This window comes from Gopherus flavomarginatus, chromosome 9, assembly GCF_025201925.1.
Source record: "Gopherus flavomarginatus isolate rGopFla2 chromosome 9, rGopFla2.mat.asm, whole genome shotgun sequence".
Classification (NCBI taxonomy): Eukaryota; Metazoa; Chordata; order Testudines; family Testudinidae; genus Gopherus; species Gopherus flavomarginatus.
Genome location: NC_066625.1, coordinates 52,934,393 through 52,947,745, shown reverse-complemented (window position 1 = coordinate 52,947,745; position 13,353 = coordinate 52,934,393). Strand labels below are relative to the sequence as shown.

The 13,353-nt window shown below is 47.0% G+C and overlaps 1 protein-coding gene across 2 annotated transcripts in view; it reads right to left on the bottom strand.

Annotated features, from left to right (window-relative positions):
- ALPK3 (alpha kinase 3) overlaps positions 1 to 13,353 on the bottom strand; it is an 83,751-nt gene that overhangs the window by 58,668 nt on the left and 11,730 nt on the right. Inside the window, exon 2 of one of the 2 annotated variants that reach the window (XM_050966782.1) lies at positions 2,690 to 2,728. The exons of the other annotated variant lie outside the window; for it this stretch is intronic. Within the exon in view, the coding sequence (XP_050822739.1) occupies positions 2,690 to 2,728 (39 nt within the window). The remainder of the gene's footprint in view (positions 1 to 2,689; positions 2,729 to 13,353) is intronic. 2 annotated transcript variants of the gene reach the window in all.

Genomic DNA, 13,353 nt, shown 5'->3' with positions numbered 1-13,353 from the left:
GTACTACCATACAGTTGGCAACACTGTTCATGCAGTACCATCTGCAATAAGGAAAGGCTTAAGAAAAAACAAAGTGTCCAGCTTCCAAAAACATGCAGGAGAAGTGGGGGGCAGGGGGTGGAGATTCATAGAAAAGGTTACTGACAGCTCCGTGATTGGTGCTAGCTGGCCTCAGTATGGGCAGTATCAGCAGGTCCCAGAAGCCTGTACTCCCCCAACTCTTAGAGGGGTCCCCCTAGGTCACAGGTAGGCACTGCTGCTGACCTGTTCAGTGAGCGAACTTCAACCCTAGAAATTCAGTTCCTTTCATCACCTACACTCATGTCATTATATTTTTAAAGAGTAAATGGATACGCAGAGCTTGGACCCAGAGCTGAGCCTTCTGTCAGGGCTCTGAGCTGTGACAGCTGCCTACGCAGCTCCAACAGCAGCAGGGACCTACATCATCTACAGATTTAGCCGGAGATTCATAGATTCCAAGAGTAGACGGGACCACAGTGAACAGCTAATCTGTCCTCCTGTAGTCCTGTATCACTCAGGCCATAGAACTTCCCCAAAGTCATTCCTAGAGCAGATCTCTCAGAAGGACATCTAATCGGATTTTAAAATGGTCAGCAATAGAGAATCCACCATGACCCTCAGTAAATTGTTCCATGGATTAATAACTGTTAAAAATTCATACCTTCTTTCCACAATGAATTTGTCTAACTTCAACTTCCAGCCATTGGATCATGTTATACCTTTCTCTTCTAGATTGAAAGAGCCCATTAGTAAATATCTGTTCCTCATATAGGTACTTACAGACTAATCAAATCACCCATTAACCTTCTCTGTTAAACTAAATAGATTATTCCTTATTAGTGATACACTCACAGAGCTCAGTGTCTAATCTTTTAATTAATTTAATCAGGCATACTCCTAGCTCATCTCTGAACCCGCTCCAGTTTTCCCAACATCCTTTTTCAGCTGTGGACACAGGATTCCAACAGCAGTTGCACGAGTACAAAATACAGAGATAAATTATCCTCTACTTCTACTTAAGATTCCTGTTTATGCCTTGAAAAATTAAATTTTTGACCAGTGTCACATGCAGAGCTCACGTTCAGCTGATTATCCACCATGAGCCCCAAATCGTTTGAAAGAGTCCCTGCTTCCCAGCACAGAATCCTCTACCCTACAAGTATGGATTACATGTTTTGTTCCTAGAGATAAACATTTACATTGAGCCGTATTAAAATATACACTGTTTTCTTGCACCCAGCTTACCAAGCAATCCATCACAATGCTGCTACGTCCCTTTCCATTCTCTTGCTTCCTTCAGTTTGCAGGAAATCCAGGACTGTGAATTCCACAACCACAAGGAAGAGCTCATGGCGCTACTCCCACTGCTACAGGGCAAAGCAGGCAATCCTGCCTGAAGACCATCATTGGTGGGGGTTTAGTGGCCTTATTATGAATTCATGTGAGTGCTGGCTTAGTCCTGGTCCCAGCCCCACGAAACGCTTTCTAAATTCATGCAGCTGAACTTCAGAGAACTTCCCAAGCACCAGTGCAGCATTTCATGTAGCAGCAAAATAAACAGAGTGCCAACTATACTGAATCCTCCACAAACCAGTGATGCATACACTGAAATATACAGCCAAGTTCAACCCTTGTGTAACACCACTGATGTCAGTGGGTGGCACCAGGGATAAACTTGGCCCATATTGTGCAAACTCCAGAGCCAGATGTAAAACTCCAAAGACTGCTGAATAAAAGGCAGAGCACTGGAGACTGGGCCTCAGGCAAGATGTGTCGCTAGCAGCATGGCCTTGGTGACCCATTTAATCTTCTGCAGAGGAGCAAGAACCACAGTAGCTACTGGGTAAATGTTGGAGACTTTTGTTAGAGTCTTCCAGCTTTAGGTCATTTCCCCAGCAACTCCTTAAATCTTTGAAAGTGCTGCACTACCCCTTATCATTTGGCACAGCAAAACCTGTCTGATTCAAGCTGCTTCATATATTGATGTACTCATTTTCTGAGTGCTTCTGAAATTTTGCACTTCTGTACTAGGGAAACCTCTGGACAAAGCAGACTTGAAAAAATCTCTTCGCCTTTCCTGTGCCTCTTGGAGTGGTTTCTCTTTCCTCACCCTTTTGGAAGCCATCCTGGAAGCTAGCAATCACTCTGGAAGGACCTCTTCCCCACCAGCTCATCCTCGCCTACTTGCTTCTGCAGGGAAGCAATAGTGCCAACTTTGACTTTACAACGGTCTACGTTGAAAATTGATCTATGGCACAAATATGGCTTCACTGCAGTCTGGCTAAGAGAATCTGGGTTGCAAGGGCAGCTTGTGGGGAAAGAGAGCTCTTATTTGAACAAGGTGACATGTCTGTTTTTTAAAGCATATCCCTGTGTTAAAGTCTCTCTTTAAAAGTAAGAAATAGCTGAATAAGCCTTTCCCTGCCCCCACCCTTTCTGTGGTGAAGACGGATAGTCCTTGCATCTCCCAGAATTGTGTGTGATGAACACCAGCCTGCTTGCACTTCAAGCAAGTAGTACAGACTCAAGCATGCAGAATCTCATGCGTGCACATTATACAAGCGCCATGCTCTCTTCAGCTAGTACCAAAGCACTAAAGGTTAGTCATGCCACGTCACAGGTCCAGGAAAGGATTTGGTCAGAGAAGTTTAATAGAATATAGGTTTACCTTCTAAAGCTGGAGGGAGATAATCGGTTGCCTGATAAGCTAAGCAGAAACAGCAAACAAAACCATTAGACCAAAAAGCATGGAAAGAAGCAGAAATGAAACCATTATGTTGACAGATTAATGATGTCATCTTGCACAGGTCTGAGTCTCTATTAAAAGGCCACAGCTGCCTTAGCCTGCCTGCCAGGATAAGGGAGCTACATTGTAAATTGTAACCAAGCCTGTGAAATGAAATGGTCATTAACAGCAGAAATGTAAGAACATTTTATGTAAGTCTGAAAGGCTAGATTTAAAAAAAAACAGCACCTGAGTGGCCCACACACTCTCTACAGCTGTGTGTGCAAAGCAGGAAACTGCACTCTAGAGGGTATTCTGAGTAGATGGCACTTGAGACCATGGACCCTACTGCTTGCCCCGAGGAGCAGGCCTGGGGCCTGACACCTACTGATGGGCAACAACTTCCAACAAGTGAGTTTGCAGCAGAGTTCGACACAAAGTGCACTTCTAAGCTCAGAGGCGGGATCTTCAAGTTAAAGGAATTCCAGGAGGCAGAAAATCTCCCTGCTCGTAATGCTCTGAACCAAGTCACTGTGAGAGCTGATGGTAAGCACGTTTCACAAAAGCTTCCATGGTCTCCATTCCCTTTGTGGTAACATGTTACAAGGCTAATCATTTCATAAAACACACTCCAGTGCTAACATCTTTATCTGATGGGCGCAAGTGAGTTACCTGCCAAGAACAGAGCCTGTTCTCCAAACACTTTGCCTCCAGGGAATCACGCACCTGCCCACAGAACCATTTTGGAGCAGTATTTGGCAGCTATGGGGCATGTGCCATTCCCTGGAGCCTAACACGCCACACAGACTAAAGGCATGAATGCGTTACCTGTCCAACCCTCCCTCAGCTCCATATTTGACAGATGCCTAGGGAGTGTGTATGTGTGGGGGGAGTGCAGCTCTGAGGCTGCAACACACTTGGAGAGCAAGAGCTACTGTTGGTAAGTTAGCCTTTCTTCCTCTTCCCTCCCCTCCATTGCTTCCACAGAGCTTCACCATAGGTGCCTAGCCACTGGGACTTCCCTTAGCAGCCAAACAGAGGAAACCTATGAGCTGAACAGCAGCTGAAACCCTGCCCTCTCAAAAGCAGCATCTGTGCTTGCTGAAATATCCAGAGAACAGTGATTTGCGAAGGTGTGAACGCAACTCCAGGTAGCAGTCCTATGGAGAATGCTGCAAAAACACGCTACCACTTCAGCCAAGTGATCCTGGAGACATTCAGATATAGGACACCTACTAGCTCATAGCACAGGGGTCAACAACCTTTCAGAAGTGGTGTGCCGAGTCTTAATTTATTCACTCTAATTTAAAGTTTTACGTGCCAGTAATACATTTTAATGTTTTTAGAAGGTCTCTTTCTCTAAGTCTATAATATATAACTAAACTATTGTTGTATGTAAAGTAAATAGGGTTTTTTAAATGTTTAAGAAGTTTCATTTAAATTTAAATTAAAATGCAGAGCCCCCCAGACCAGTGGCCAGGATCCAGGCAGTGTGAGTGCCATTGAAAATCAGCTTGTGTGCCGCCTTTGGTACATGTGCCATAGGTTGCCTACCCCTGTCACAGCGTAACTAAGCATAGTCTCTTACTCACAGAAATAGACTTTAAACTGAGATGGCATGATGTTCAGAATTTTCTCCAAAGACCACACGCAGTCAGTTCCATCATTACCAACCAGAGCATGTAGCCTCCCTTCCCCTGTGTGGCTTTAGAGAAGAGAGAGTCTCCATCACAGCCTGGTCGACAAAAATCGGATGCAGTTTTGTCACAAGTCAACAGTGAAGCATGGCCACTCTGCTGTGTGTGGAACACAGCATAAATTGGTTGGCTCTCAGAGCATGCAACTCAGACCCTCCTGGCCAAGTAATGGCTCTAAAAATGAGACCTTCAGTGAGAAATGGCAGAGATTGCAAGATCCCAGGGTCTCAAGGGGGCTGCCTTGGATTTGTTCAATGACAGGTTACAGTCCCAGAAGGGCAGTTTGAGACATTCTTTAAAAATGGTTTGACTGGGGGATGGATGAACACTGTGGACCCTTTTGCAGGTACATGGTAGATAGAACAGTCGCCAGGTACATCTTAGGCATATTTGGGAACACAAGCATTCAAGTCAAGGTCCCTAGCTTGAGCAAACCCATTTTCCAAACTCTTTTGGGCAAAGCCTGAGGCAATACAAAAAAGAAATATAATCCAATGCAGCAGCCTAAGTCCAACCTAAAGTGTACAGCGTAGACCAGGGTGAGCAAACTTTTTGGTCCGAGGGACACATCGGGGATCCGAAACTGTATGGAGGGCCAGGTAGAGAAGGCTGTGCCTCCACAAACAGCCTGGCCCCACCCCCTATCTGCCCCCTCCCATTTCCCGCCCCCAGACTGCCCCCTCAGAACCCCAGACCCATCCAACCCCCCCTGCACCTTGTCCTCTGACTACCCCAACCCCTATCCACACTCCCACCCCCTGACCGGCCTCCTGGGACCCCAACACCTATCCAACCACCCCCCGATCCCTGTCCCTTGACTGCTACTTATCCAACCTCCCCACTCCCCGCCCCGTTACCGTGCTGCTCAGATCCCCAGGACTGGGAGCCATGCCGCCTGAATGGAGCCAGCCACGCCACTGCGCTGCCCAGCAGGAGCTTGAAGCCCTGCCACCAGAGCACTGGCAGCACGGTGAGCTGAGGCTGCGGGAGACGGGGGACAGCACGGGGGGGGGGCAGGGGCTAGCCTCCCCAGCTGGGAGCTCAAGGGCAGGGCAAGATGGTCCCGCAGGCTGTAGTTTGCCCACCTCTGGTGTAGACACAATGGTGACACTGCATCCCATATTCTTCAGAGAGATATTATGGTATGGTTATGGCATAAGTATGGTGTATTTATACAAGATAGATCATGTGAGATCATTGAAAAGGTTATGATTTACTGAGTATGATTATCCTATTTGTATGTCTGGATCATTTTTGTATCTGAAGTTGGGAATATTGACTGTGTATCTGTATTACAAATATGTTTACACCTGGGGAATGCCCACTAGGCAGAATACACTCAGTCTAGATGGCTGGCTGGGAAGGGCTATTAGAGAAAACAACAGACCTTAGAAGAGGCTAATCTCCCACCGGTAGGCCTTCCTGAGGATGCAGTAAACAGCTTCTGAGTCATGGCTGCCATGACACTACAGGGGTATGTGATCAGATCACCTGGTACTGGACTCCATATTGCAATACCAGTGTTTTTCCACTGAAAGGTGTTGGAATCAAACTTTGAGACGAAGGGTTCCCACCCTATGCAAAAGCTATTTAAGGCAGGAGAGTGACATCACTGTGGTTCTTCACTGACTCCCCGCCCAAAAGAGACTCTTGCAAACACTGGAGGAACAAGAACTGAATGGGTGGAAGTGCTGGACCCAGGTTAGAGGAATTTCTAGTCTGTAAAAGGAATGTATACCTGGGGTTTTAAGCTGCAAGCAAGTGCAGCTTGCCCCTTAAGAATCTCTGCAACCGGCTTAAATCATCATTTAGGGGTGAGAATTTGCTATTCATATCCAATTTCTTTAGTATATTAAGCTTAGATTGCATTTTTGTTTATTTGCTAGGTAATCTGCTATGATCTGTTTGCCATCCCTTATAATCACTTAAAATCCATCTTCTGTAGTTAACAAATTTGTTTTTAGTTTATCACAAACCAGTGTGTAGGAGTTATAACTTGGGGCAGAAAACTGGTGTATATTTCCTCTCCACATTGAGGGAGGGGAAGAATTTCATGAGCTTATGCTGTACAGATCGCTGTGCAAGGCAAAACGGTATAATTTTGAGTTTACACTCCAGGGAGTGGAAGGGTTGCACTTGAGTAGCTGGGCAGGTCCTTAGTTGAAGCTTTCCCATGCAGAGCTGATTTCAGCATCTGTATGTAGCTGTAGCTGGGTGTGTCCCTACCTGTATGTGTGCTGGAAGGAGGCTGAGGGTCTGTCACAGCAGTACAGTATAAAGGGAGCCCAGGCTGGTGGGTCAGGCAGGCCCAGTGGTAAGCCAGTTCCAGGTGGCACCCAGGGGGGAACCCATCACAGAAATGTCTACCTTTTCATGAATTATATGTAAAACATGGAGAAAGGGAAAGGCTGGCTCTGTGATCACTCTGACAAAGAGGAACTGAAGAAGAGTTATGGGGTGGGAACAGGGGGGTTTATTGCCTTTATGATATGCTGGGCTCAAGAAAGTTATGCAATGCACCCGTGAACTGCCAACTGCTGTTGACAGAGGTTCTGTGGCCACCTGGCTAGGCACATTGCTCTGATGGGGACTCTGGAGGCGGTGTCACGCAAACCAGATATAACCCACCTTCACTTGGGGCTCTCACAGCTTTAGATTTCCCTCTCATCTTCTGTCACACCCCAAGGGCCCCTTCCCTCAGGGGGTCTCTTGGGGAGGTAGATCAGCATTGTATGTTGCTTACGCTGTTGCAGGCATTGCAAAGTATTCTGGGAAGGGTTAAAGGTGTGAGTGCGGCATGAAAGATTTCTTTGCAGGTTGCGAGAGGCAGAAGAGGGAGGGCAAGAGCAGAGAATGGGCTAACGCAACATCCCCGCTAGGTCTGAAGATAAGACACTGACTCCAGCCCAAGGCTACGGCATACAACCAACTCTCGGCTGTCCACCAGAAAGAGAGGGGCCTGGATTCCAACCCCGACCAGCCATGAGAAAGGAGGAGTCAGCTGAACAGAACTGTAGGGGCTGTGAAAATGAGTGAGATGGCGAAGACCAGAGAGGGGGGAAACAGAGTCTCGTGTCCCTGACGCTGGTGTGTTTTGGGAAAGCTGAGGACACCGCAGAAAGCCAGTTTTGACTGGTACAAAGAGCAAAGGGGACAGAGGTCCCTGAACGAAACGCCCCCAAAAGACCCCAGGACTTAAAACCCTCCTGAGAGCTGAAGCAAATTGGAGATCAACAGTAGACCCCGGATGATCTGTGCACAGGACAGAACTCCCATCCACCTCTTCCCTCCCCCTAATTCTTTGTATGTTACTCCCAGGCTTGGCCAGCCCCGGGTAGTGCGTGTGGGTTAGGGCTTGGAGCACTAACACTTTCTTCTTTCCTTTGAGTGACGTGGGGAACCCCCAGTACTCACCGCTGTTATTTTATTAATAAAGCTTTAAAACTTAGACCCTTGGTGTGCTCCTTCATCTCCTCCCCTAACGATCCTGCAGCCTGAGCCTGATCACCTGACGCCTCAGGCAGATTGGTAACAGAAATCTGTCACACTTTGACAGGGATGAGAAGGCTGCCCATACAGAGCCATTTTATGTAATGACATCATCATCCATATAGAAAGAAACCAAGAGAAGCAGAAGCTTTGTCCTACTTGAAGGGTATCCGACACAAAGGATTCTTTTGCCAGCTATTATCCAGGAGGAATTTAGAGAATTAGGAGACAAATTAAAGCAAACTCAGTTGGCCTCTCATTGCTCCTACTTTTCTTGTTTCCAAAGGATATTCAGCAGACCATAGTACAGGAGCAGTCAGCTGTTGTAGTCATGTTGCAAATAGCTACACAAATGGATGGAGATACGTAAATGAGCAAGACGACACTAATCCAGAGATTGATTGTTGTTTTTGTTAAAGGCAGAAGGACCAACATCATCCAGTCTGACCTCTCACATAAGAGAACCTCACCCAGTGAGTCCTGCATTGAGCCTAATGACTTCTGGCTGAGCTAGAGCAGTGGTTCTCAACCAAGGGTACATGAAACCCTGGGGTATGCTGAGGTTTTCTGGGGCATACATCAACTCATTTAGATATCTGCCTAGTTCTAAAATAGGCAAATATCAGTACAAATTAAAATTTCATACAACTTGTTTATACTGCTCTATATAGTGAAATGTAAGTACAATATTTACATTCCAATCTACTTTATAATTATATGGTAATAATGAGAAAGGAAACAATTTTTCAGTGATGTATTTTTATGTCTAAGTGTCACAGCCACTCTGATTTTGTAAGCAAGTAGTTTTTAAGTGAGGTGAAACTTGGGGTTATGCAAGACAAACCACACTCCTGAAAGGGGTCCGTAGTCTGGAAAGGTTGAGAGCCACTGAGCTAGAGCACATCTTTCAGACAGATCCCTAGTCCTGAGTTAGTGACAGAGAATTTTCCAAAGCCCTAAGTAAATTGCTGCAATTAATATGTACTTTTTTTCCAGGCTGAATCCATCTAGCATCATCTTCCAGCCACTGGATCCTATTCTGCCTTTGTCTGCTAGACTAAGGAGCCCTTTACTATCAGGAAACTTCTCTCAGTGTAGGTACTTGTTAACTGATCAAGTCAACTCAATCTTGCATACTTCGGACTGGGACACAACAGCCAAAAAAAGCTTCCCCCTTCATTTTAGGAAGACGCTATGATGAAGGAACAGTGCAATTAGGAACAAAAATAAGGTTCAAAACCATCAAGCCTCCCACTGAGCTTCTGAAATTATGTCCAAGAGACCTTATGTCCCTCACTGCACAGAAAGAGGCACTCAAAGTCTAGTGCTAGCAAAGTAACACAAGACAGCCTCTGAAAACTGCACCTGGCAAGCCTGCCAGTGTTTCCATTTGCAGAGGTAGAGCCCCTAATCAACATGAACAAAAATGGGAACAAAATCCTTCAACTTACAGGTCACTTGCTTTTGCAAATGGCTGCGCAGAGACTTTTTACAATATGGCAAACCAAGAGGTGACATTCCCTTGCACACAAGTGGTTAGCATCTGCACAAGACACTCTCACTACCTAGGGTTAAAAGGTCACAACTTGAAAATAAGTTTGTGACTGGAAATTTTGTGCCTTCCTAGCAGCCCCAAAGGTCACCAGCAATGAAAGCAGGTGGGAGGAAATGTTTTCTGTTGTTCCCTTTGAGCATTTGACAGCACTCCGTGTAGAGTCCAGTTCCCTGGCTTTGCTGATGTCATTGGCACTAATCTCATGGATTAGCATGACAGCTCCACACATAGAATTGCCAATTCTGTAATATTTTAAAACTGGACACACTAGCAAGAGCGCTGGTACCTCCCCCATGCCACCCCTTTCCCCAAGGCCCCACCCCTGTTCGCTGCTCCCCCCTATCCTCTGGTTGCTCATTGTTTTTCCTCTTTTCTCCCCCCTGCCTGGGTCAGAAGAGACCAGCCTGTGGACCTGGGACTGGGAGCTGCTGCCACCAGATGCAGATAGGAGGTGGCCCAGCTGAGTAGGGGCTGGCACGGGTGATGACCCGGCACCTCACTGCCTCCTCTGTCCGCAGTAACTGGACTTTGGGTGTCCGGTCAGTAGATCTGCCTGGGCACTGGCAGGTCCCCTTTTCAACCAGACTTTCTGGCTGAAAACCAGACACTTGGCCACCCTAACCTTGCAGGGCAGAAGACACAAGTTTTCCAGACCATGCTCTAAAGTGCGGAAGCTCATGTACATGCCAGAGGGAGCACCATCCATCAGTGCAGACCATTCTACATCTGCTCAGACCCTTGACCCCTCCAGAGACGGGCACAGGGTAGCTGGTTCCTGTAGACAGACTAAACCCAGCTCTCCTGGACCAGAGCAGGTAAGCCCTATCCAGCTACTTAAAGAGGGCTGGTAGCAGGCCTGAGACAGGTTGAGCCCTGGGAAGGGAAAGCCACACCAGAGGGGAGCTAACTATGGTGGGTCCCTGCAGCAAGGGGCCAGGTAGACAGCCCTGCAGCTGTTGCTCCAGGAAGGGAGCAGAGCTGATGGAGGCTGCCAGCAGCTGGTGTGCCAGAGACCCCTCAGAGGTGTGGTCCTGGGGCAAAGGACGCAGGTAAGACTGTTTTCTATTTGAAAACTTCTGTTAAAGAAACAAACCTCTTTGCCCGAGACAGGGCATGGCAGCATGTGCCTCGGAGCCAGGGAGAAGCCTGGTGCTGGTTAACACAACCAATGAACTTTACAAGGGGCTGCAGCTTCAGACTACTTGGAAGCAGAGGCAAATCCAGAAGGCAGCACCTTTCTCATTAAGCGCAGCAGGTAACAGATGCTCTGGGAATGGCACTGGGTGAAGTGAGGTATTACTGACCATCACCTGGGATTAGGTGTCTGAGGAACATCTCTCCTCCAGCTGTGATCTAGGGTTTGCTTTCCAGGAAAGGTCCCACTCTGGAATGATGTCTCTGCTGGGTCCACCAGAACCCCAAAGTTAGGACATACTGTGTCAAAGTCATAGCTTTGGAAACCATGTCCCTCAGCTATGTTACTAGCCCCAGTCAGAACCCTTGGTCACTTCAGTGTGGGCCTGTCAGTCTCCTGTGCCACAGCTTGCGTTGCTCGCCAATTCCTCTATAGGATGAGCGGGTTTGTTCACACACCTTGGGACTTGCTGCTCAGACGCCTCACAACACATACTCTGCAAGCCACACATTCTCCCCCAGGGTAGCATGGGGGGACAGCCTATGTCAGAGGAGAGCACAGTCATCTCCTCCACCCCCACCACTCCCTACCACACAGACCCTTCCAAAATACCTAAACAGCTCACCTCAAAAAGCAGGGAACTCACATCCTACTACTTCTCTTCCCTGTCTCCTCCTCCCTCATTGATCATACAGAAGAGAGGTGCTTCAGGCTCCCCATTCTCCATGGCTTCCCCCAGAGCAGTTGTCCAGGGAAGGAATACAGACAGCAGAAGCTACACAGATGTGGAGTGTCCTCAAGCAGCACATCTGTGCTCTGGGCTGCCCCTAGATGGAGCTGTTTCTCTGAAATGTGTGTTGCTAGGCAAAGATGCAGAACTAGGAACACAGTGCTCTGGGACAGGGATGTGAAAGCATTTAGACACTTTGAACTGGGATTCTGTGGCCCTTTGACCTTCCAGTCTGGCTTTTTCTCTTGGGTAGTTGAGAAGAGACTAGACGATAGTATTGGAGAAAGTGGGAAGTACAGAACAGTGGCTTTTTATCACATACAAAAAAGCAACATTAAAAATTGTTTTTTCAGGTTGTAAAGTAAACACTCAGGAATTAGGAAGTGCCAGAATTAAGGCTCCCTGTACAACCACAGCTGTTGTGTGTTCACATTATGATACAGCCTACTTACACATTTTCTACAGAACCCCTGCCTCACTCAGTGCACAGGATGGACAAGGCTAAAGAAATGAAGCTGCTCAGTTATTTGTTTTAATCTTTGACATGTAATGTGTGGCCACTGCTTTGTTTACTGAACCCTCTACGAAGCCTGCACAGAGTATGGGATTGTCATCCATTGTATCTTGGGCTTTTCTGTGTTGTTGCTCACCATGGAAGGATCTGAGCAACTCAAATAACAGATGTAACTTCTCAATACCCCTGTGAGAAGTGGGGGTCGGGGTCCTACAGACAGGACACTGGCACAGGCAGATTCAGGCCAAAGTTTGAAAAACTCCACTAAGGCCTTTTCTCCACACAGATGTACCAATTTAACTAAGTTAAACCAATTTAAGCACTTCCACACAAGGGGATCATCAGCAGTTTCTAAACAGATTTCGTTCAGTTGGTACAGTCATTAATTAATCCACAACACTCTGGCAGGAGGTGGGTAAGGACAATCTCCAAGTCACTTGCACAAGGCCACAGAACAGGCCATTGACAGAGGAAAGATTCAAACTCAGGGTCTCCTGAGTTCCCTGGGGCAGATCCTCAGCTGATCCAAGTTGTCATAGATCCACTGATTTACATGAGGGTATGACAACTTACACCAGCTCCTGCTTACTCCTGCGGACCCTGCTGCCTGACTGCCCAAGATGGGAGCATCTACAGCCCCCATAGAATTCAGTTGCAGTGGAGTGTTCAACTTCTGAAAATCAGGCCTCAGGTTTATTGAGTTGGTCACTAAGTGGCTTAACCAGCATCATATTCAAATTCTGTAGCAGAGAAAGAGATGGAATTCAGTTTTTCTCTGTGGCATTCACCTGTTGTAGCTACATGACTATCCATTCTCTTCCTGCAATCTGTCTTGTGAACTACACACCTTCCAACTTCTGCAACAAATCAAGAAAGGATCCTACAGATAATAGCCTCCTCTACAGATAACAGCCTCCTTCACTAAATAAACCGGATTCATCCCCTAAGCATCATCTGCCCTATATAATGCAGGGATTTCTTGCCTTTAAGCTAGGGGCGGGGCAAGAGCCTTCGGTTACGTGCAACTGTAACACTTGCCAAATTTCAGTCCTCTTGCAAGCCAAGGAGGCTGAGCAATTGTCAGCACTCTGTTTTTATAAAAGACGACACTGGACGCGCGTGCGCGCGTGTGTGTGCACGCACACGCCACTCCCCAGTCACATTTTTTGCATAAGATTTTTGTTTTTAAGATGCAATTAATTGCACCTGGTACTTCTAAGTCCTCTGATCGAGAAGAATTTCCCCCTCCCTTCCAAAAATATCTGCTTTCACCTAGTCCCTGCCATTTATTTAGTTAAACGTCAGCGTTCTCCTTCCTGGTCACGCCTACGTACTGGAATGGACAGAAGTTGGTGAGGGGATACCTGGATAGCTTGGCTCCATACATGCATATGCAGATACACACTATAGCTGGTTACTGAGCTGCATGTGTTCTAGCAGACACAGCAAATCACTAACACATTTTAATCCTCAGTTCCCACACAGTA